The 22,841-nt window shown below is 37.1% G+C and overlaps 1 protein-coding gene across 1 annotated transcript in view; it reads right to left on the bottom strand.

Moving 5' to 3' along the window:
• Positions 1-6,270: 6,270 nt before the first annotated feature.
• The window catches only part of LOC149822520 (exopolysaccharide production negative regulator), a 59,008-nt gene continuing 42,437 nt past the window's right edge, over positions 6,271-22,841 (bottom strand). The window contains exons 3-5 of the mRNA XM_089981605.1: positions 8,402-8,527; positions 7,389-7,516; positions 6,271-6,762 (exon numbers count right to left, since the gene is read on the bottom strand). Coding sequence (XP_089837731.1) covers positions 6,456-6,762; positions 7,389-7,516; positions 8,402-8,527 — 561 coding nt within the window. The 3' untranslated portion in view covers positions 6,271-6,455. The remainder of the gene's footprint in view (positions 6,763-7,388; positions 7,517-8,401; positions 8,528-22,841) is intronic.

Raw genomic sequence — 22,841 nt, 5'->3', positions numbered from 1 at the left:
AGTCTCTAACTCATTCATAAAGGTATTTTTAACATGCTAAACACTAACAATGAATAGTATTGTAGTATATGGAAATATGACATCTCATATAAAGGTATTCATCTCCGTGACTTGTATGGTTCATTCTTGTGATACTGGATAATATCTAAACCTAAATAGAAATTAAATCGAGATAACGGTAAAGAACCTCAATTGTGTGTTTTTTCATGTCAATGGCTCAAGTGGGAGAATGTTAAATTTTGGATTGAACCTTCTGAGATCCATTTTATGCTAACATGCCAATGTCAAATAGGCATGTGACTTAGTTGCTCTCTGGATCCCTGCTCAAAACCTCACAAAGTTAGGTGCCTATTGCAACTGAACAAAGGTGTTTCTCGTGAATCTGACTGCAGATGCATTTGGCAGGGTCCAATTGCTATAAAACAAACATGACGAACAACATGTGGGTCATGTTTGTTTTCTATTAAAAACATGAGTTTTTAAGCTTGAATATTTATGAAAATTGTAAAGCATCGATTTTAAAACCTTAAAAAAAACTACCTAGTGTCAAAATCAAACGGTCTAATAGCCCGTTCACACGTAGAATAGATCTGTATGCCAGAGTTGAAAAAAACTTGAAAATGACCATTTTAAAAGCCCAGCGGACAAGCAGTAGGCAGCTACCCCTACTCATAAAACAAGTGCCTTACATCTAAAAATTTTTAAATGTAATTGAAACTGGTGCTTTATTTAAAATTAATTTTAAGCTTTTTTAGAAAATTCTTCATTATATATATGGAGTTTGTAATTAACTAAGAAAAAATTAAATTCTCAGAAGTATAATTCTTTTATCATTAAGAAACATTTCCAATACCGAGGAAGTCATTTCCTACCAGAAGAAGCATGCCCCAAACATTGCTCAAACTTTTTCTTTTTCTGAATTGTTATAGAGACTCGACAATGTGAAAGAAACATGCCCAGTTTAGTGTGAGAGAATGAATCACATTTTCTCTTGCAGACCTATTTTCTCGTGTTTGCAATGAAGTGAGAAAATGGGGATCGTGAGAATCATTTCCTTGTGAGCTAATCATACGTGAGCTTAAACCAATGTTGTCAGTATTCATATCGTACCCGCCTAAAATGGATTGAATATGGACTGATTCAGCCGTCAGCCAATTTTTAATATTTTAATATTTTTAAAATAATTTAATATCTAATATTTTTTAGATTTTTAATAAATTTTTTTTTTAACTCCCTTGTGCAAGTAGATGCCCAGCATAGGCCCTTGGGGTAAGGGTCCTAGCCTCGGAGCCAAAGACCTCTTGATAATGGGATCCGCGGACAACGAACGAGGGACGGTCACAATAAAGTTTACAAGTCGTTTTCAGATGTAATTAAAGGCAAAGAGGGAAGATTTTGCGAGACTCTACTTGGTAAACAATTATTCGGGTCGTTCCATCATTGTGGTAAGCCCTTCGCTTTCATTGCATCGATGTGGATTACCTCGAGAAATAGCAATAGAGCTTTTTTAGACATTTGTAATTCGTGGTCTAATCAGACAAAATCTTGCTTACCTTAGGTATGACAGGCTGAGCCAGCGCAATTAGGTCTTCGAGCCCGGACATAGTTTTTTTAAGTGATAAATAAAAAACAGAAAATAAAAATGTCCTATTCAAGTCTATGTAGGCACATTCTTTAAATCGTTTTCAATATAGAGTAAGGTAGGACACCGATACAGACAACATTGCCTTGTATGGATTCAGAAAATATCACCACCAACTAGTAGGCAAGGTGAATGGAGTAGGTTCGAACATGGACTTTTGGGTCGATATAAGCAAGTCGGACTTTGTTTGGGTTTTGGGTATAAGTAACCTCGTTGGATCTGGCATTACTGGATTGAACTTCATTTCTATTCATACATCTAGGGATGTCAACATATCAGATTCAGGTTGGATCTAGTCATTACCAAATCCGGCTTATTCGGATCTGACCTAATCATATTCGGAGTTGGATGGAAAAAAGATAAAACTGAATCCGAATTTTACTAGTTTAAAACCTGATATTTACACTTAAACGGATTTAGATCTTAATCAGATTTGGGTTTGGATTTCAATGCAAAATTAATCTTGAATCCGAATTCAAATTCTAATTGGATTCAGATTTGGCTACCTAATCTGACTCAATGAATTTGGATTTGTGTCGAATGTCGGGTTACATGGGACCCGTTGACATCCATAGATACTTCTTCATCGTAATGAGGTTTGGATCCTAGATCCGACTAGTTTTATGTGGTGTTCCATGGGTTGGATTCTATGTGACAAAAATGCAGGTAAGTCGGTAATCACAACTCGAATTCGACAGGCGAGTCAAAAAAAAATTAAAATTAAGACACAAGGGACAGATTCTTTTACTTTTTAATAAATAAAAAACTTTTTTTAAACTTTTAACATATACATGTAATATTTTATAAAATATTAATAATGTTTAAGATATTAAAATAATGGATAAACGCATATGGGCCGGGGCATCGTGTCACTGTGTGTCTGAACCGTGTCATCCATGATATGCCCTTCAGATGGCGTATCACTGTGACATAGGTTGGCTTTATCCAACACTGACCACAACTGACCTAGATGAATCACAGATCATGTATCTCGTCCATCTGCGCGGAGTCAGGCCTTGACGTGACTGCACGAGATGGCAATTGGCTAAGACCTAGTAGTTGAGCTTAGATCTGGATTCTAGCCCACTTAGCTCCTGTGATCCAAAGAAAAGATATCCAAATTTTCTAATACCAATATTATATCATATTAAAATGATCAAATAATATTAAAATACAAATTTATTAACTAGTTAAGATTTTGCATTTCTTTAATCCCCTCACATGAGAGAGAGAGGGGGGTTAGCCATTGGGTTAGTAAATGAACCAACCCGCTCCTAACTCGCTTGGCAATTAGTTCGTTCATACTCCTAAAAACACTCATAATGAGATCGTTTTGTTTAACGAGTTGAGCTTAAATGACCCGTCTCACCCAGGATTAACTCTTCTTGGGCTCAATACCATTGGCTTGCCCGGTGGGTGTCGACTGTCGAGGGGCACATTAAGTGACCCTTAATAATAATAATAATAATAATAATAATAATAATAATAATAATAAGGGTTAATATATATACTTTAAACTAGTTGTTTTAAAGAGATTCAACCTTCGTAAGATGACTAAAATACTTTAGAAAGAATGTTATTTTTTTTTAAATGCATAGTTACTTTTTTGGGTATTATGGGTCTTTTGAACATGGAGGAAATTGAAGAGTCTGCAATTTTTCAAAAATATCATTATTTTAAGTGTGTTTTAATCATTTTCATAAAGTTGAATTCATCTAATACTAAACACAATTAGTTTAATATTAAATTAACCATAATAATAATAATAATAGTATAAGTTCCAGCTTGTGAAGGATAAGCTTGGCCTAAGGCCTTGTACCTGTATTAAACAAAAAAAAGTCAAGTTTAACTAGTTCAGCTCGTTTACCCGTCACAACATGGATTTTTTCATGTTTTGATCAATTAATATTTTTCATATATAAAAACGTTTTTTTGTTGAAATGTTACTAAGAACAGTAAAAACAAAATAATATGTATGTGGTAGTTTATAGCTTGTTATGGTGAGTCCAAGTGACACTTAAAAAACCAGCAACAAAACCAAGGCTCATGCTCATTTAAAAATGAAAATCGAAAAATGATAGTACTGTACGTCAAATATGATGTGTTTCACAAAATGCTATTCTCTTTGAGATTTAAGACTACCGCATAGGGCCTCAAATGAAAAAAATACAACGCTTATATTTCAAATGTTGAAGGCTTCCAATGCAAAAAAAAGGAGAAATATGGGCCTCCAATGAAATTTGCCTAGGGCCTCAACTTCTCTTGTGCCGCTCCTGCTCCTCATGTCTAAAATCGCAAATATGTGACTTTAAAAAGATATTTTTACCCTTCTTTCATGTGATTTTTTCTTAAATATGTGATTATTTTTTGCAAAACAGTCTCTATTCTCATATATGTATTTCTCTTATCCGACATTGAAAACTTACATTTCTATAGTCGTTGAAAAGTTGAGTAATAGGCCTAGAACTTTTTTGTTTTGAGTCAGAATTGAAAATCCCTCTAGGGTTCCCGTATCTACATTCTAAAACCATAATAGAAGCATGCTCTACGGACTGGAACAAGTGTAGCTACGCTTTTTTTGTCTTTTCTATGCTATTTTTCAACCACATGCGTTGAAAATAAAAAAAAAATGACAAAGATAGATTAGAATGTTAGCTTTTTAATGACATCAAGATCACCTTGATCAGATGAGCGATTAAGGAGAAACGTCCTCTAAAAGATATATTATTCAGTTATTCCAATCTGCAAAATATGCTTTTATTTCGATTTTGGAGCTCAAAAATGAAAACCCTAGAGGGGTTTTTTGCTCTAACTCAAAATAAATAGGCTTGTGTCTCAACTTTTCAACGACTGTAAAAACATAGGTTTTCGATGTCGGAGCAGCAGACATGAGAACAAAGACTATTAAGCAAAATATATATATATATATATATGATTTTTGCATTTATTTTATGTATTTTTTTCTTAAATATATATGGAGTTCCTCCTATATATATGATTTTCTCCTAAATATATGTGATTTTCTCCTATATATATGGTTTTTCTCTTAAATATATGTGATTTTCTCCTAAGCATGTGATTTTCTCTTAACTATATGTGATTTTCTCATATATATGTGATTTTCCTCTTATATATGTGACTTTCCTCCTATATATGTGATTTTCTCTTAAATATGTATGGACTTTCTCTTATATATGTGATTTTTTGCTTATATATATGATTTTCCTCCTAAATATGTGATTTTTGCATATATATATATATATATATATATATATATATATATATATATATATATATATATATATATATATTCTCGTAGATATATGTAAAGTTCCTGCTATATATGCAAAGTTCTGCATATATTTTCTGTGTTACAGGCCTATGTCTCAGCTTTTCAATGACCATAAAAACGTAAGTTTTCAACATCGGATCAGAGAGATACAAATCTAAGAACAGAGATTGTTCTGCAAAAATAATATGAGAGAAAATTCACTTATATTTAGAAAATTGCATGTGCAAATAGTAAAAAAGGTCTTTTTAAAACCAGATATTTATAATTTTAAACATAGAGATAATAGCCGAAAAATGTAAGACATTTCAAAAATTGCATCATATTTGTCATACAATACTGTCATTTTCCGAATGAAAATTATATGCATTTTGGAAAGCAACAACATGACCTCAAGGAAAATTTTGCATTAATCCATGCAGACATGGGGCTGTGCACCAGCTTGGGAGATACAAATATTTGGTAGTAAGCCTCATTTGGCACTTCATAACCGATGGCCCTCTAAAAGGATGAAAGTGTGAATAGGTTTATGGATTTTATTATCACGCAGGAGTCTCCCTCTAAAAGGTAGTGAATAGGTATATGGATTTTTATTATTACATAGGAGTCTTGCGGTTAGTCAAAACCTGGTTTTATGAATATAATTCATTCAAGTTTTTCACCAGCTCCTTGCTGGTATCAATAATGTCACAAGGACACATGGATACGAAGACACGCATCACTAGTTTGAAATTTTATTGAAAATAGACACGAGGACACAGAAATTTTTTAGTGTTTTTTAATCAACAAAAAATATTTGTAGATATGTTAATAATTAAAAATGTATTCTTTTACTGAAACAATATTTAAAATATTAAAATATATTAGAATAATATCTGTATGTGTCAGTGTCCAAATCAGCGTGTCCTCTCATGCCAGCAGGGACACGGCATAAATGGTGTGCTTCTAGGACATAGTATCAGCATCATCGCACACCAAGTATCGCTGACATTGGCAACAATTCGGCAGTGATCTAATAGATAGAGCTGTAAACAGTTCGGATTTGGGTCGGATGAAGCCATGGCTTATCGGACTAGGATTCAGATTCAGGTTTAGATGAGAAAAAGCTAATACCGAATTAGAAAAAAATGCATGTAATTGGATTCGGTCATGAAATCCTTGAACCTAAACCTAATCTGAAGCCGAATCAGATTACTAATGGGATTCGGTTTTCTTAACATTAGTCGGATTCCGAATTGGGTAGGACATCGCATATATATCTAATCCGTTGACATCCCTACTAACAGAAAAGGAATTTAAACAACCCACACTAACAAAAATCAGATAATACATCCATGGATTGCAGATAGAAAATTATTATTAGCAGACCATCCATACACTGCCATAGCCATATCTTTACATCCAAGTAGAAGACCATTGTACAAGACAACCAATACTTCAGGTATAATTTCCAGAATGTGAAGTTTGAGCATGATACATGTGAAAGCTAAAAAGTGAACTAAAACCATCTCCATTTTCCAAGAACTATCGTCTCACTGAAAAACTGAAATCAGAGAAATGAAAAACCCTCCCATATCGCATACTTATCCAGCCCATAGCAGACAAGGAAGCTAGAAGGAAGCAAGCACGAACCAACCTCACTCTGTAGATACCAACGGATAAGTTTCTGATAACTAGCTTCTTTCTCAGTAGGAGCAATGCAGTAGCAAGCGACTTGACCAATCGGACCAGAAGAATGAAAGGAAGGCCAAAAATTACACCAGCAACAAAATAGAGAAACATACGCCCCGGTCTCCCATTCTTGGAGAACATTTTCATTGATTGAGCAAAACTGGAAACACAAGCAATATGAGAATATGAGAAACATCTGCATGTGTGGTTGCACATATGTCCATGCATGAGTTAGCCACAACCCACTTATCCAGTCTCGTCTGTGCACCTTTCATTATTCAGGCCTATAATCAGTTGAAGGCTTCCCTACTTACGTTGGTTAAGGATTTGCGAAATTTGATAAGCAAGCTAATGAGATAGAGAAAAAAGAATGTTGATAGACCTAAACTGCCCATTTCTGAGCAAGTCAAGTTGACAAGTGTTCAATTGGTTGCTAATCTGGGTTCCCCGTAAAGAAATGAATTCCAACTTTATATGGTCAAATCTCCACTTTGTTAAATTAGATTATTCAAACTCTCAGGCACCTCTACGGTACAGGCCTACAGATTACTCAACTATCATAACTGGTGAGAATTGGCCCAAATCACCTACTCTACATTCGGTCAGATCACCATGCATAACAAGTTACCAAATTTCCAAGCCAAATACCTCAAAAGTATTCATATCAAAGAGGGAAAGATTTTTACTTGGTGATATTTTATCCATCTATAAAATTGCCCCATTGCTTCTGCTTACTCTATCACCCCAGAAAAATGGCAGTAATACAAGGCATACATTGATACTTACAGAAGCAAGAATCTCCCCATCAGCTTAAGTGGAGATGGCTCTTCTGAATGGCAATTAAAAAAATCATTACTATAAATGTCAACCTTGGCCATCCCGGGAATGTACTTGCAATTGTAAGTTTCATTCACCTGTATGGAATAACATAACAGGAGATAACAAAATAAGATTGACAATATGCAAACTAGAAATATAGGATTTGGGTAGCAAGTGGGGTTGATAGCTTGTATGAAGCTTTTAACAGACTCAAAGTCTCAAACCCAAGGCATCAAGGAAAATAGTATTAAGAAGCAACAAGGGAAGTGAAAGCAGAAAGCAAGGACTTTTCAAGTCTTCAATGTTCTACTTCCAGAGCCCCACTTTCATCCCGTAGAACCTATGGACTGTCAAATCCACCCAACACATGATTCCAGAGCAAAAAGAAGCCAATCAATTCTATCTAATCAAACTAAAGAAAAAGTTTGGAAATCATCATGAAGCAACCATAACACCACAATCTGTTAAAACATGAAAAAGATGAAAAGAACAAGAATTTTTTTTTCTTTGTTGTTACCATTGTCATTGTTGTCAAACAATAGTAATGATGATGATAATAACCAAGAATGACTAAAAGAACCTAAGAGAGACAATAAAAAGGAAACACAAACACAGATAGGCCATCAAAAGGACACAAGCAACGCTAACACAAATCCTGGATCCATGGCAAATTTCAGATCTCCAATAAGCTTTGATATTAAAACTTGTGGAAACACACACACACACAGTGTGTGTGTGTGTGTGTGTGTGAGAGAGAGAGAGAGAGAGAGATTGCGTGGGGTGGTTAGAAACACTAAAATCCTAAATTTTGCACTGAACAACACTACCTGAAACATACTCAAATGAAATAGTTATAAAGCCACAAACGTTTTACAGAATAAAACAACAGCAGATTAGCTCCCATCTCATAATGAAATTACAAACTTTTTATAAGACAGAATAATGGGCATCATGAAAGATCAAAACTCAGAAAAAAGTACCTTGAACCTGTCTCTTGTCAACCAGGCAGAGCTGAAGCTGGGTCTGCAGTCAAGTGGAAGGGCCTCCTTGGGAGCCTCTGCAAATGCATGGAGCATTTGTCCAGAAGGATGTTGTCTGTACTCGACCTACAAAACCTTACCTCTATTTATTGAAAAAGAAAGGATTTAACCCAAAAACTGAAAATCCATAAGATAATAAGATTTCTTTCTACATTAGAAAATATAATGACTAAAGTATATTCATAAGATAGCAAGCACATGTTCATGGCAGCTGGAATCCAATTTATGAACTGCAATAATCTTGCTCTGTCTTAGGCAGTACCAAAAGAATGTATGTGAACCACTTCATAATAGGATCTTAACATATGCACAAGACTTCTCGTTATTATTTTACTTGTACTCAAAAATAAACCCAACTAAGGGTTCAATTAAGAAGATAAAGCAGATTGTGCTTACTAAAATCTTCATCAGTTCATTTGATAATCATCTTGAACTATTCATGGTGCCTTTAATTAGTTCTTGTTGCCAGTATTTTAATCAATGTTGTATGTATTGTATGATACGCATAGTTACTATAAAGAATATCGATACGATACGCACTCATATCATAGTTGTATAGTACGATACAGGGTTTATCGTATTTGTATGATACAAGGTCAGCAAAATTAAAAAATGGCCAAATCTAATTTTTTCAATTTTTGGGTTTTAAAGACCTCTTGAGGGTCGACTCCCTCATTTGTATAGAAGCTGTTAGAAATGTATCCACTCACCCTAGGACTCATGAGAGCGATTTGGGGGCCGATCCGTGCACAAGGGAGAGGGCTTTTGCGGTTTGCTAAAGTAAAAGTGCATTTTCACCATTTTTTCACCCAAGGAAATGGGTTAAGGTAAAAAATCTTTATTATGAGTAAAATTACAAAATTACCCTCCAAAAAATTTTGCCTTGAGAGCACTACCTCCCTACTGTTATATTTCACTAGGATATGTCACACGTGAAAGAGAGATGAAAGAGAAAGAAGTAGCAGTGGCTGTCACGATTTCTAATTATGAAATCGTGACCTAAAACATGTATATATATATATATATCCTTCGTTTACAGTATGGGTCAGGTCTAATATATTATCCAGACCCGGAATACAAAATACAAGTAAAGAATACATAGACAAATAGACTTTTTCACCCCCCCTCAAGTTGATCATGGTGTTGAACCATGAAAAACTTGCCTTTAAGTGTCCAAAAACGATCCTTGATCAAGCTTTTGTAAATATGTCTGCAACTTATCTTTCAGTGTTAACAAATTCGGGCTCGATCTCCTTTTCTTCAACCTTTTGTCTCACAAAATGTTGATCAATCTCAATGTGCTTGGCACGACTGTGATGAACCGGATTGAATGACATGTTGAGAGCACTTTGATTGTCACACAGCAAGACAGACCGAGATATCACGTCTCCCACTTCAGTTAGCAAATGTCTTACCCATGTGACTTCAGTAGTAGCGGCAACCATAGATCTGTACTTAGCCTCAGTACTTGATCTAGCAATGGCCTTTTATTTTCTACTGCTCCAGGATACTAAATTTCTTTCAATGAAGATGCAATATCCTGATGTAGACCTTCGTTCATCCGGATCCCCTGCCCAGTCCGCATCACAATATACAGTAATCTCGCACATGTCCTTGCCAAATGGTTTTGGAGAATATATCAATCCATCCCCAACTGTTCCTTTTAGATATCTGAGTATCCTTTTAACAGCCTCCATATGCCTAGTACGCGGTTCATGCATGAACTGGGACACCTGATTGACTGAATAAACAATATCAGGTCGAGTGAATGTGAGATACTGTAACATCCCTAGTGGGATCCTCACACAAATCTCCATCATGAGCGCTCAGTTTTTTGTGAAGAATACTTGGAGTCCCTAGAGGCTTACAATCATTCATACATGATTTGGTTAGAACGTCCATCGTATACTTGTGTTGGATAAGAGTCAACCCATCAACTCGGCTATCAACTTCAACTCCAAGAAAATAACGCTGGGCACCAAGGTCTTTCATTTTGAATCTCTGACTCAGTAGTTTCTTTACTTCTTTGATATGATCCTCAGAGTTTCCTATGATGACAATATCATCAACATAAATTAGCAATAAGGTGATCACATTTTTCCCTCTAAAGATGAACAATGATTGATCTAGTAGGGAGTGAGCAAAGTCATGCTTCTGAATCTCAAGAGAAAAGCTATCAAACCAAGAGCGAGATGCTTGCTTTAGGCCATAGATAGCCCTTTTTAGTCTGCATACATTTGTCTTACAATCTTCCTCATAGTATTCAGGTGGTTGTTTCATGTAAACTTCATCCTTCAAATCTCCATGCAAAAATGTATTCTTAACATCAAGTTGACTCAGTGTCTATCCATGTTCAACAGCTAAGGAAAGAATGATTTGAATAGTTCCCATTCTCACCACTAGACTAAAAGTCTCATCATAGTCTTGTCCTGCTTCTTGTGTGAAACCCTTTGTCATGAGTCTTGCCTTGTATCGTGCAATGGTCTCATCTCGTTTATATTTTATTTTGTAGACCCATTTGCATCCTACCACATTTCTGTCAGGCGGTCTAGGAACAATTTCCCAGGTTCCACATTTATGCAAGGCTTACATCTCATCATTCATGGCTTCTACCCATTTCTTAGAAGTGGTTGCCTGGTAGTACATAATAGGTTAATCTTTCTTGTTGAGAGCAGCCAAAAAGAGTTGAAAATCCATGGAGAAATTGTTGTAACTGACCCACCTATCAATAGGATGCCGCATGCGACTGGATTTCCTGACATCAAGGGTGCGTGAGGAGGTAGGTGCAGCCTCTTGAGCCCGATTTAGGATTTCTAAAGCAGTCGTTCTTTGTCTAGTGTAGGAAACGCCCTTATACCTTCCCGATTCCAATGGTGGTGTTGCTTCACAGTTCTGCGATTCCGATATACCAATGATTTTGGAACTCTCTTCTTCGTGTTGCACACAGTCCGAATGACATTCTTCATTCGAACTATCAAAGAGATCTGAATTCAGCCAAGGGTAATAAACTTCAACTGAGGTAGAAGACATGTCAATTGTGCCAATTTTATGATTGAAGTTCAGCTCGTCAAAAACAACATTTTTTGAGATTTTGATGCGTCTGCTAATGGGATCATAACATATGTATCCTTTGTAGTCATCCGCATATCCTACAAATCTACACTTTTGAGCCTTATCCTGAAACTTGTTTCTCAAGGACTGATCAATATGCACATAACAAACACATCCAAAAACACGTAAATCATGATAATCAGGATGAATTCCAAAAAGGCAATGGTAAGGAGACTTATTTTCTAAGACAACCATGGGCAGTCTATTTATCACATATACAGCAGAATAAAAGGCTTATGTCCACAAATTAATGGGAAGATGACTGTCATGAAGCATACTGATCGCACTTTCAACAATATGCCTATGTTTGCGCTCAGCAATCCCATTCTGTTAAAGTGTGTGGATAGAACACTCTTCTTCCTATCCCATTATTTTGAAGAAAGGAAATGAAGTCACTGGATGTGAACTCCCCCCTCCTTCATCACATTGGAAAAATTGAATGGACTCGGAGAATTGATTTTTTACTAAGGACAGGAAGTTCTGAAACAAAAAGAAAGCTTTAGACTTATTTTTCATGAAGTATATCCAAGTATATCGAGAGTAACTGTCAACAAAAATTAAATAGTATTTGCTTCCAGATCCAGAGATGACTGGAGCAGGACCCCATACATCAGAACATATTATCTCAAAAGGCTTTAAAGCTCTCTTATTAATAGAACGAAAGGATAATACATGACTCTTGCATAAAAGACAACTGGAACACTTTTGACTTTTTTCTTCCACATTGAGACTTTCTTTTAGAATGAGATTATTAGAAACAAGTTTCTCAATAAAATGACTCCCACAATGCCCTAAACGACTCTGCCATAGAGAAGGCTTATTACATTCAAAAATACTAAGAACATTTTCAGAAAGACATAACTCTAATGGAGACTTCAAATCCGGGTGAGCAGGACAGGCCGAATGACATGGATCTTCTTGAAAGACATACATATTGTTTTGTCTCTTTCCTTCAGCGAATGTTTCTCTCGTGCGAAGGTCCTTGATCTGCACAGAGAAGGGAGTAAATTCGACTGAAGCATGATTATCATCAACAAGTTTAGAAACAGAGACTATTTTTCTTGATATTGGGAGCATGAAGGACATTGAAGAGTTCAAGAATAGAATGTGACATGGGGATGATAGACTTTCCAATGTGAGTAACAAGGTGGTAAGATCCATCTCCGGTGACAATCTTACTTTTTCCAAAATAGGGAATAGGTTTGAAAAGTTTACCTGCATCACCGGTCACGTGAGTTGTTGCCCCAGAGTCAACGAACCAAGTTTATTGTTCATTCTGCTTTAGATTCAATCCCGACAAGGCAGGTATTAACAATTCTTTAATCTCTCAATTGTCTTTGGTGTTGTTAAACTTCCTTTTGGATGTTGCCTAATGAGACTTTCCTTTATTTTCAGGATTATGCCAACAATTCGCCTTGATATGCCCCCTTTTATTGCAAAAGAAACATGTGGGAATGGGTCTTGATCCCTAAGTAACGGTGGGAATGGAAAGTAATCCACGTCCCCCGTGTCCATTTTGCCCTTGTCCTCCTCGCCCTCGTCCTCGACCATAAGTCATTCCTATGGCAAAGACCTCTTGAGTATTCGTATGAGTGTGATTATCCTCAGAAAAGCCTTTCAGAGTCATTTCATACTGAATTAATTTAGCATGAAGCTTATCAAAGGTGGGAAGAGCAGGCAAACACAGTAATGAGGTAACAATCATGTTACATTCTGATCCCAATCCACTCAAGGTTTGTTGCGCCATATCACTGTCGCTCACTGCACATCCTATAACCGCAAGTTGATCTATGATAGTCTTCATCTTGTTTAGATACTCCATGATAGTCATAGAGTCTTTTCTCAGTAGCTAAAATTCTCTCTTGAGAAAAAACATTCTTGCCTGAGAAACTTGTGAATATGTCTGAACCAGTCTCTCCCAAAGTTGCATGGTTATGCAATTGTCAGAAATTGCAATAAGTACCTCTTGAGAGAGTGTAGAGGTAATGTACGCGACCACTGACTGATCTTTCTTTTCCCAGTTGAGATATTCTGCATTTTTGACATACACAATTGAGATTGCCCCTTTATCATCCTTCTCTTCTTACGCAACAAATTCCAGTGGAGCTGAAGCGGTTCTATGCAGATGACCTAAGAGACCTTGACTCCTTATAAAAGGAATGATCTGTCTTTTTCAAATCAAGAAGTTTGAGGTGGTCAACTTTTCAGAAACAAGCTGATTGAGAAAACTTGAAGAGAGACCAGATTGGGAAGAATGGGAGGAGTCCATAGCTTAAAGTTAACAAAGTGTTCACGAGATGCCCAGTCCACTGTTTGAGAAACTTTTTGGTCCCTTTTTTTCCTTTTTTTTTTTTGTTGTGATAAATGCAGGAAAGGGAGCAGAACAACTTATTAGAATATAGATTGGATATGGATCCAGTTCTGGATCCATATCCATATAAAACATATGCACGTGTATGTTACCATTATAATGTATTTTACATTACTAACCAGGGGCAATCTTGCCATTGTAAAAAGGTGATTGTAAACCTATTATATTCTAATGATGTTTAGTGCAGCACACAGAAAATCAGAGTGGCTACCGATTACAAAGGAAAATCCCTCCTCTCTCCTCTCTTCTCCCCTCCTCGGTATTCACGACAAAAACAGCCAACACAAGCAGTTTTAACATGGTATCAGAGCACCGATCAATATGGGCGTAAAAGTATCTTCGTCAGGGATCGTGAAAGAGTCTGCCCCATTGGTGACGATCTGCCAAGCCTTCTGTCGAGTCTTTCTCCTCATTGGGAACGTGAAAGGGGCCTATTTCAGTCGAGCCTATTTCTTCATCAGGGATCGTGAAAGGGCCTGCTCCACGACCTACCGTACCTGCTTTTTCTCCTCTTCAGACAGCCGAGTTCGCAGACGAGCCGACCTTCAGTCAAGTTTACAAACAGGTCACGTCTGTTTTTATCTCTCTCTCTACTTCAGTCGAGCCCTTTGTTCTTCAACAGCAACCGAGTTTCTTCTTCTTCTACTGCTGAAATACTCCATTTCTATCAACGTCATCTGTTGTTTCTTCTATTTTTCTTTTTGCTGAGATTTATTTACTGCTGAAATACTTCGTTTCTGTCAACGTCATCTGCTGCTTCTTCTTCTTCTACTGCTGAAATACTCCATTTCTGTCAACGTCATCTGTTGTTTCTTCTATTTTTCTTTTGCTGAGATTTATTTTCAGTTTCATTCCCATATCACGCCAACTTTTTTTTTTCTCCCACGCTGTCATTAATTTCTGTTTTCCCTTTCTGACAGTTCTGAACATCACGATACTGTTGGTTCAACGTCATCTTCTGTTTCTTCTATTTTCTTTCGCTGAGATTTATTTGCAGTTTCATTCCCATATCACAGCTGACCCCAATTGTTTTGGGATAAAGGCGTAGTTGTTGTTGTTGTTGTTGTATTCCCATATCACGCCAACGTTATTGTTGGTCTGAAAATTGTTTTGTCAGACTACTTTATTCTCTTCTACTTAATCTTGCATTACTCTGTCGTTTTCTTTTCTTGTTACTTCAGCCACAAGTGTTTTCATTTCAGTTTCAGTTACTAATACTTCAGGCGAGCAGTGTCTTCCCATTGTCAACCAGCTACCAATGGATACTTCAGGCTATTCGAGTCTTTCTTCCAACTTCCTTGGACAACTAGTTTCGGAGAAATTAACTACCAACAACTACCTGACTTGAAAAAGGCAAATTGCACCTTTTATTCGTAGTCAAGACCTTTCAGGCCACTTGGATGGATCTACTCCAATACCTCCAGAATTTATCATAACTGAAACCAAAGAAGATGGAGGATTGCCGAGTACTATCCGCAATCCTGCATTTGTTTCTTGGATGAAGCGTGATCAGGCTCTTGTTGCATACATCACTTCCACACTATCTCAAGAGATATTGATTTTCATTCCTGATGATTGCACATCCAAAGTTTTGTGGGAAGTTTTAGCTCAGACATATTCTCAGATATCAAAGGCTAAAGTAATGTTTCTCAAACGCGAATTTCAGATGTTAAGAAAGGGGGCAATGAGCATTATTGAATTCCTAAATCAAGTTAAAAGCATTACGGACCAATTAGCCATGGTTGGGTATCCAGTATCAGATAAAGAAAAGGTGCAACAAACATTGAATGCCTTGGGATCAGAATATCATGTCCTTGTGACCTCCTTATTATGCTTACCTAAATTACTCAATTTTGAGGAATTACGTGTCAAACTCCTTCAATATGAAATGACTCTGAAGAGCATGTCTGATGCTCCAGCTGGACAATCATCTACACATGAGGTTCTTGCCACAGGAATGATAGTTGATCGAGCACGAGGAGGACGTGGCAGAGGCAGGGGAACTGCCATCCAGGGTGGACGTGGATTACTACCTACACCAAATTCCATAGCCGGTTTTTCAAGGAATGTTCCCACATGCTATCAGTGTAATAAACGAGGCCACATCAAAGCCAACTGTTGGTTCAACCCGCAGAATCGAAATAGAGCGCAAAATAATAGAAATATTGCTACACCAGGAACTGCAGGTACTTTTCGGGTCAATGATGATGCTAAGGATCTTCTCTTATCTGCGATGGCCAACTTGAACTTGAAACAGAATGATGATGGAATATGGTATGTTGACTCCGGGGCAGCGACTCATGTCACTGGCAATGCAGGTAAATTCTCTACTTTGGTTTCCTATTTTGGAAAATCTAATATTGTAACCGGAGATGGGACTCACCACCCCATTTCAAACATAGGCAATGTCCTTATTCCTTTGTCTGAGTCATCTATTTCTTTATCTGATGTTGTTCATGCACCAAATATAAAGAAAAACATTGTCTCTGTATCTAAACTTGTTGACTCTACCAATTCATCTGTAGAATTTACTCCTACTTCTGTCTTTGTCAAGGACCTTCAAACGAAGAAGATGTTCGCTAAAAGAGAGCGACGTGGAAACATGTATGTCTTCAGTGAAGAACCAGCCTCCAGTGTCTTGAAGGCCAAGCCTGATCACCTCTCTGAAAACGTCCTAAGTTTATCCAAATGTAATAAGCCAGATCTCTGGCATTCTCGTCTTGATCATTGTAGTCAAGTCTTTATTGAAAAGTTAGTGTCCAATGGTTTTCTTTCAAAGTCTGTTTCACTTTCATTAAAGAATAAAATGTGTTCCAGTTGTCAAGTTTGCAAGAGTCATGTACTTCCCTTTCATCAAATAAATAAAAGATCTTCTATCCCTTTTGAGATAATATGCTCTGATGTTTGGGGTCCAGCTCCCAATCCTTCTTCTTCAGGAAGTAAATGCTATGTATCTTTTATTGACAGTTTCTCTCGTTTTACCTGGATATTCTTCATGAAACACAAATCAGAGGTTTTTCTTATTTTTCGTCACTTTCATGCCTATGTTAAAAATCAATTCTCCCAAAATATTCAAATTCTCCAGTGTGATGGAGGTGGTGAGTATTCCTCCAAAGAATTTTTAGATTTCCTCCAAGATAATAGGATACATCGTAGAGTTTCTTGCCCGTATACTCCACAACAAAATGGAATTGTTGAACGTATGGAAAGTGCAATGAGTATGATGCATGGTTGTAATTTGCCTATCAACCTTTGGACAAAAGCTTTTCACACTGCCACTCATGTGATAAATCGTCTTCCTATTCCTATCCTTGAAAATCAGTCTCCCTATTATGTTCTCTTTGGAATACAACCTAATTATGATGAGTTACGAGTTTTTGGATGCACATGTTATGTACATGTTGACAAATCCATGAGAAACAAATTTCAAGACAAAGCCTCTATATGCCAGTTTGTAGGTTATGCAGATGAACACAAGGGGTACAGGTATTATGACCACATCAATAAGAAGATCAGAATTTCCAGAAATGTTGTCTTTGATGAAAGTAGCTTTCCAGAAAATAAAGCCAACTATGATCGTGAACATGGTGTTATGACTGATAATTGGTATAATCCATGGCTCAGTGCTGAACTTATTTCACATGCGGCTGAATGTAGCACTTTGGCTCCTGAAAACATACATGATGAGACGGTTTCAGATAAGGTGTCGGAAACAGAATGTCAGAGATACAAAGGGAACGTCTACACCAGAAGACCCAGAGTGCAAACAGATGCACCTATTGGAGAACACATGACATTCCCCAATAACATAGAGGCACCAAGAAGATCAAGCAGGATAAGACATCCAATTGAAAAATGGGTAAGTTACGATAACTTCTCTATGGATTTTCAAATTTTCCTATCCAAGGTTGAAAAACATGAAGAACCACTTGGGTTTTGTCAAGCTGCTCAATCTAACAAATGGATTGAGGCGATGAATGAGGAAATAGAGGCACTTCATGAGTGTCGAACATGGGAGATAGTTGGTCGTCCCCCAGATAAAAATGTTGTTGGCTCAAAATGGGTGTATAAGATTAAATATAAACCGGATGGGAGCATTGAACGATACAAGGCACGTCTTGTTGCCAAAGGTTTCACCCAAGAATATGGTGAAGATTATGATGAGACCTTCAGCCTAGTAGTGAAAATGGGAACCATTCGTATTATCCTCGGCTTGGCTATTGAACATGGGTGGAGCCTTAGTCAACTTGACGTCAAAAATGTGTTTCTTCATAGGGACTTAAAAGAAGAGGTCTATATGGAGCAACCTCAAGGTTATGCAGAGGGAGACCCAAAAGCATATGTATGTAAATTAACCAGAGCATTGTATGGTTTAAAACAAGCCTCCAGGTCATGGTTTGAAAGCTTCTCCTCAGAGATTCAGAACCACGGTTTTATTCGTTCCCAACTTGACCATTCTTTATTCATATACAGGGATGGAACCACTGTAGTTTTCTTGCTTATATATGTTGATGATATAGTGGTCACTGGCAATGCTCCAGAGCATATTCAACAAATTAAAGTTTTGCTGAGTATGCGACTCAAGATGAAAGATCTTGGAAAGCTAAGATATTTTCTTGGTGTAGAGGTGGACAGATAGGATGGAGAAATGTCATTAACTCAACACAAATACACTCTTGATCTTTTGGCCAAAGCAGGAATGACAGATTGCAAACTTGTGCCTACACCCAGTGTTGTCAATCAAAAACTCAGCATTTGTGATGGCGAGTTGTATCCTGATGCAAGCAAGTATCGCAGTTTAGTGGGCATGTTACAGTACCTTACTTTTACTAGACCAGATATTGTATATTCTATTGTATATTCTGTAAATCAAGTATCTCAGTTTATGCATGAACCAAAGACTGGTCATATGGATGCCGTCAAACGTATTCTTCGATATCTAAAAGGCACGGTGGGTGATGGACTCAAATATGCTCAATCTTCGTGGGCAACACCGAAACATGACATATTGGCCTATACAGATGCAGACTGGGCAGGAGACCTAGATGAAAGGAGGTCGGCTTCAGGATACTGTGTTTTCATTAGAACAATCTTATTTCATGAAGTAGCAGAAAACAGAAAGTTGTGGCAAGGTCTAGCACGGAGGCAGAATATAGATCTATGGCAGCTACCACAGCAGAAGTAACCTGGGTTAGGCATCTCCTTACAGAAATGGGAGAGAGTATCTCAAGTTCAATCCCCATGTGTGATAATAGAAGTGTTGTACAAATTGCGTTCAATCTTGTTCATCACGGTCGGACCAAACATATTGAGATTAACCAACATTTCATCAGACAAAAGATAACAGACAAAGAGATTGAACCGGTCTATGTGCCTTCAGAAGACCAAGTTGCTGATATGTTCACAAAAGGTCTTACAAGTAACCGCTTTTGGTATCTGAAGAACAAGTTGCACATGGTTCAATCCCATGCACAACTTGAGGGAGGGTATTAGAATATAGATTGGATATGGATCCAGTTCTGGATCCATATCCATATAAAACATATGCACGTGTATGTTACCATTATAATGTATTTTACATTACTAACCAGGGGCAATCTTGCCATTGTAAAAAGGTGATTGTAAACCTATTATATTCTAATGATGTTTAGTGCAGCACATAGAAAATCAGAGTGGCTGCCGATTACAAAGGAAAATCCCTCCTCCTCTCTCCTCTCTTCTCCCCTCCTCCTTCTCGGTATTCACAACAAAAACAGCCAACGCAAGCAGTTTTAACACAACTCACGTTGAACAGACTTTAATAAATCGCATATGGGAACATTGTTGGTTCAAGAACAAAGGGTTTCGTGAATATGGAATTTGACAACAGGTGTATTTCATGCACAACGATTTGCAAACATAACGATTTACAGGCACAACGATTTATAGGCACAGCGATTTGTAGACACAGCAATTTGTAGGCATAACGAATTGTAGGCACAGCGATTTGTAGGCACAACGATTTGCGTGATTCAGCAATCAAGAAATATTGTATCCCAGATCTGATACTGATGGATGATCAGATCCAATGGTTTCAGACAAGGTTTGGCATAAATAGGAATTGCGAGACCAAGGATATTCACGATCAAATCTGGGTATTTCAGATCTGACAGAATGAGGAGGTGTGAGACGAAGAATATGCACAATCAAGAAAATTTGGGATTTGACGCAAGGATTGAATATTTCAGATCTGACGCATGTACACGATCAGATCTGAATATTCAATACAAACTGTGAGACGAGAATAGATAGAAGAACCGAAGTCTTTCAGGTCTAACGCTGATTCACATCAAATCTGAATATTCGGGCTGAAGAATAATAGAGAATGAGTAAATGAAAGAAAGAAGAAGATGGAAGAGAAGGTGAAAGAAGAAAACCTCTTGATTGGATGCAGGTCGATCTCTCAGGTCAAACCTTCTGGAAGCAACTTTGAAGCCCTAGATGGATCTTTGCTCTGATACCATGTTAGATTTCACTAGGATTTGTCACACATGAAAGAGAGATGAAAGAGAAAGAAATAGTTGCGGCTGTCACAATTTCCAATTATGAAATCGTGACCTAAAACATGTATATATATATATATCCTTTGTTTACGGTATGGGTCGGGTCTGATATATTATCCAGAACCGAAATACAAGTAAAGAATACATAGACAAATAGACTTTTCACCTACAACTCCCTACCAACTTACCGCGAAATCAGATCCGCAAAAATTAAATATTTATATCAAGGTAGAAATCAGGTTCCACACTCCAACAAAGATGGCATGATATAATCCGATATGGCAACGGGGCACTCAAATAATGAGTGAAAAACAATTGAAAATCGAGTGCATCTATTACCATAATATTTTTTTATGTAATATGAAAGTATGAGTCCTGAGGCATGTTCTTAATTGTAAGATATTTAATATTTTGCATTGTTCTTGTGAGACATATATGCTTCATATGTGATTTTATGGTATTTTGTGTAATTCCACATTGTTTCATGTGTTGTGATTTTTTTTTTAATTTTTGCTAATTTTTTATGATGTTTCATGATTTTTTTAGATTTTTTGATTTTTTTTAATAAAAAATTGTATTTTTTTATGATACCATATGTATCTTATTTTGGGCTCGACTGATAGGGGTAACGATACGATACTTAAAACCTTGATTTTGATAATTAATGCAATGAACAAAATGAATAGAACAAGAAGATGAATTAAATGGAAAATCAACAAAAGAAATTATTAGGATATTAAAATTAACCCCTCTCCCCAAAAGAGAAAAAATGCAAAAGTTTGAGAATGTAATAAACACCAAACGAACATCTTATATAATGAGGTCTTGGCTTCTAAAGTGACTAACTTACATGCATCCACTCCTTTCCTTGACTTGTTGCCCAAGTGATCAAATTCAGAATTCTAAGCAATGTTGGAAGTGGCAATAGCACCAACACATATGAAGGCCACTCACTATCTTATGTTTCGGAACATAACACAAACATGGCAAATGCAATCCTCCATTTTTTTTTCAAGGCCATCTATGTGGGAGGCCTATCAATAACAATGACATAATGCAAATAACTTGGCGGAATTCTTGTTACACCCTTCGGACTTTGCAATGTGGAATGTTCGAAAGAGGGACCAGAAGGTGGGTTTGAATTTACAACAAACGGATACTGCAATTTGAGCCCGACAGACTCAAAGAGGATTGAACCTGCAATTTTTGGATCGTGGGATCTGTAGAGCATGTGTTGAGTGTTGAACCCTACTAGACATGGTGGGGAAGAGGTCTGAGGTTTCTCGTTATTGCGGCTAGGGAGAAACGCTGAGAAGTCGTGTCAAACAGTTAATTGAGCAGGTGCAGTTTGGGCTCCGTGAGTAGTTCAAGTAAGGTTTTTGGTCCAGAACTGAAAGGATGGTCTAGGGTTCTAGGGTGTCCTAGGGATGTGTGTAAGAATTTGGTATAGGCTCTAGACAGAGGAAAAGGGTGTTGACGGTCAAGGGTTATTGGTTTAAGAAAATCGGATAAATCGGGTACCAGGCAAGATTCAATTTTGTGTTTCGGGTTCAAAAACTAATAAAGGTTGATCTAAGGCTATTAAAGGGTTATAGAAGTACCTTGGAGGTCTGAAGCAGGCTGAGATGGAGTTCCCCACGTTCTAGAGCTCGGACATGATCTGCAATGCGAAGACATCAATCAACTCGTCGGGAAGCAGATACGCACGACCTGGGGTACCGAAAGAGCTTAGGCTCTTCCAGAAGATAGATCAACCAGCTCTTGGGGGTCTAGCCCTCACGTGAACCTCTGATTAACAAAGAAAAAATGAAAAGAGAAAGAGAGAGAGAAGGGAAGACACCCCAGAGAGAGGGAGGCAGCTAGAGAGAGCGCTTGAGAGAAACCAATCAATATTCAATAATGAAAAGGGGTTCCCCATACCTCTATTTATATATGGGAGGTCTATGATAGAGTCCACAATTATTAAATAAAATTAAACTATCTAGTAAACTCAAAACACCCTCTAGTTGTCAAAAAAAGATAACCTACTAGGCTGTTAAAATGTAAAACTGTACATATATGTATATATAATAATATTATATTATTATATATATATATAAATACATTTTTAATTTCTTTCTTTTCTGTATTTTTTTCCTTTATTTTTATTTTTTGTTTTTATGTCATCTAGTTCAGTTTGAACTAGAATGACTGTTGCTAGTCAAGTCCTGTCCAGACTTGACTAGCAATAGAGCTGTTGGACTGACACAGTCCAACAGCTCTTAATAGAGCTGTTGGACTGACACATTCCAACAGCTCTAAATAGAGCTGTTGGACTGTGCCCAACAGCTCTATTGAGTCCTCTTTCAGCTGTGTA

The sequence above is a fragment of the Nuphar pumila genome, chromosome 11 (genome assembly GCF_984573655.1).
Source record: "Nuphar pumila chromosome 11, dmNupPumi1.hap1.1, whole genome shotgun sequence".
Lineage (NCBI taxonomy): Eukaryota > Viridiplantae > Streptophyta > Magnoliopsida > Nymphaeales > Nymphaeaceae > Nuphar > Nuphar pumila.
Note: the sequence above shows the minus strand (reverse complement) of the source record. Positions and strands in the feature narration are given on the sequence as shown.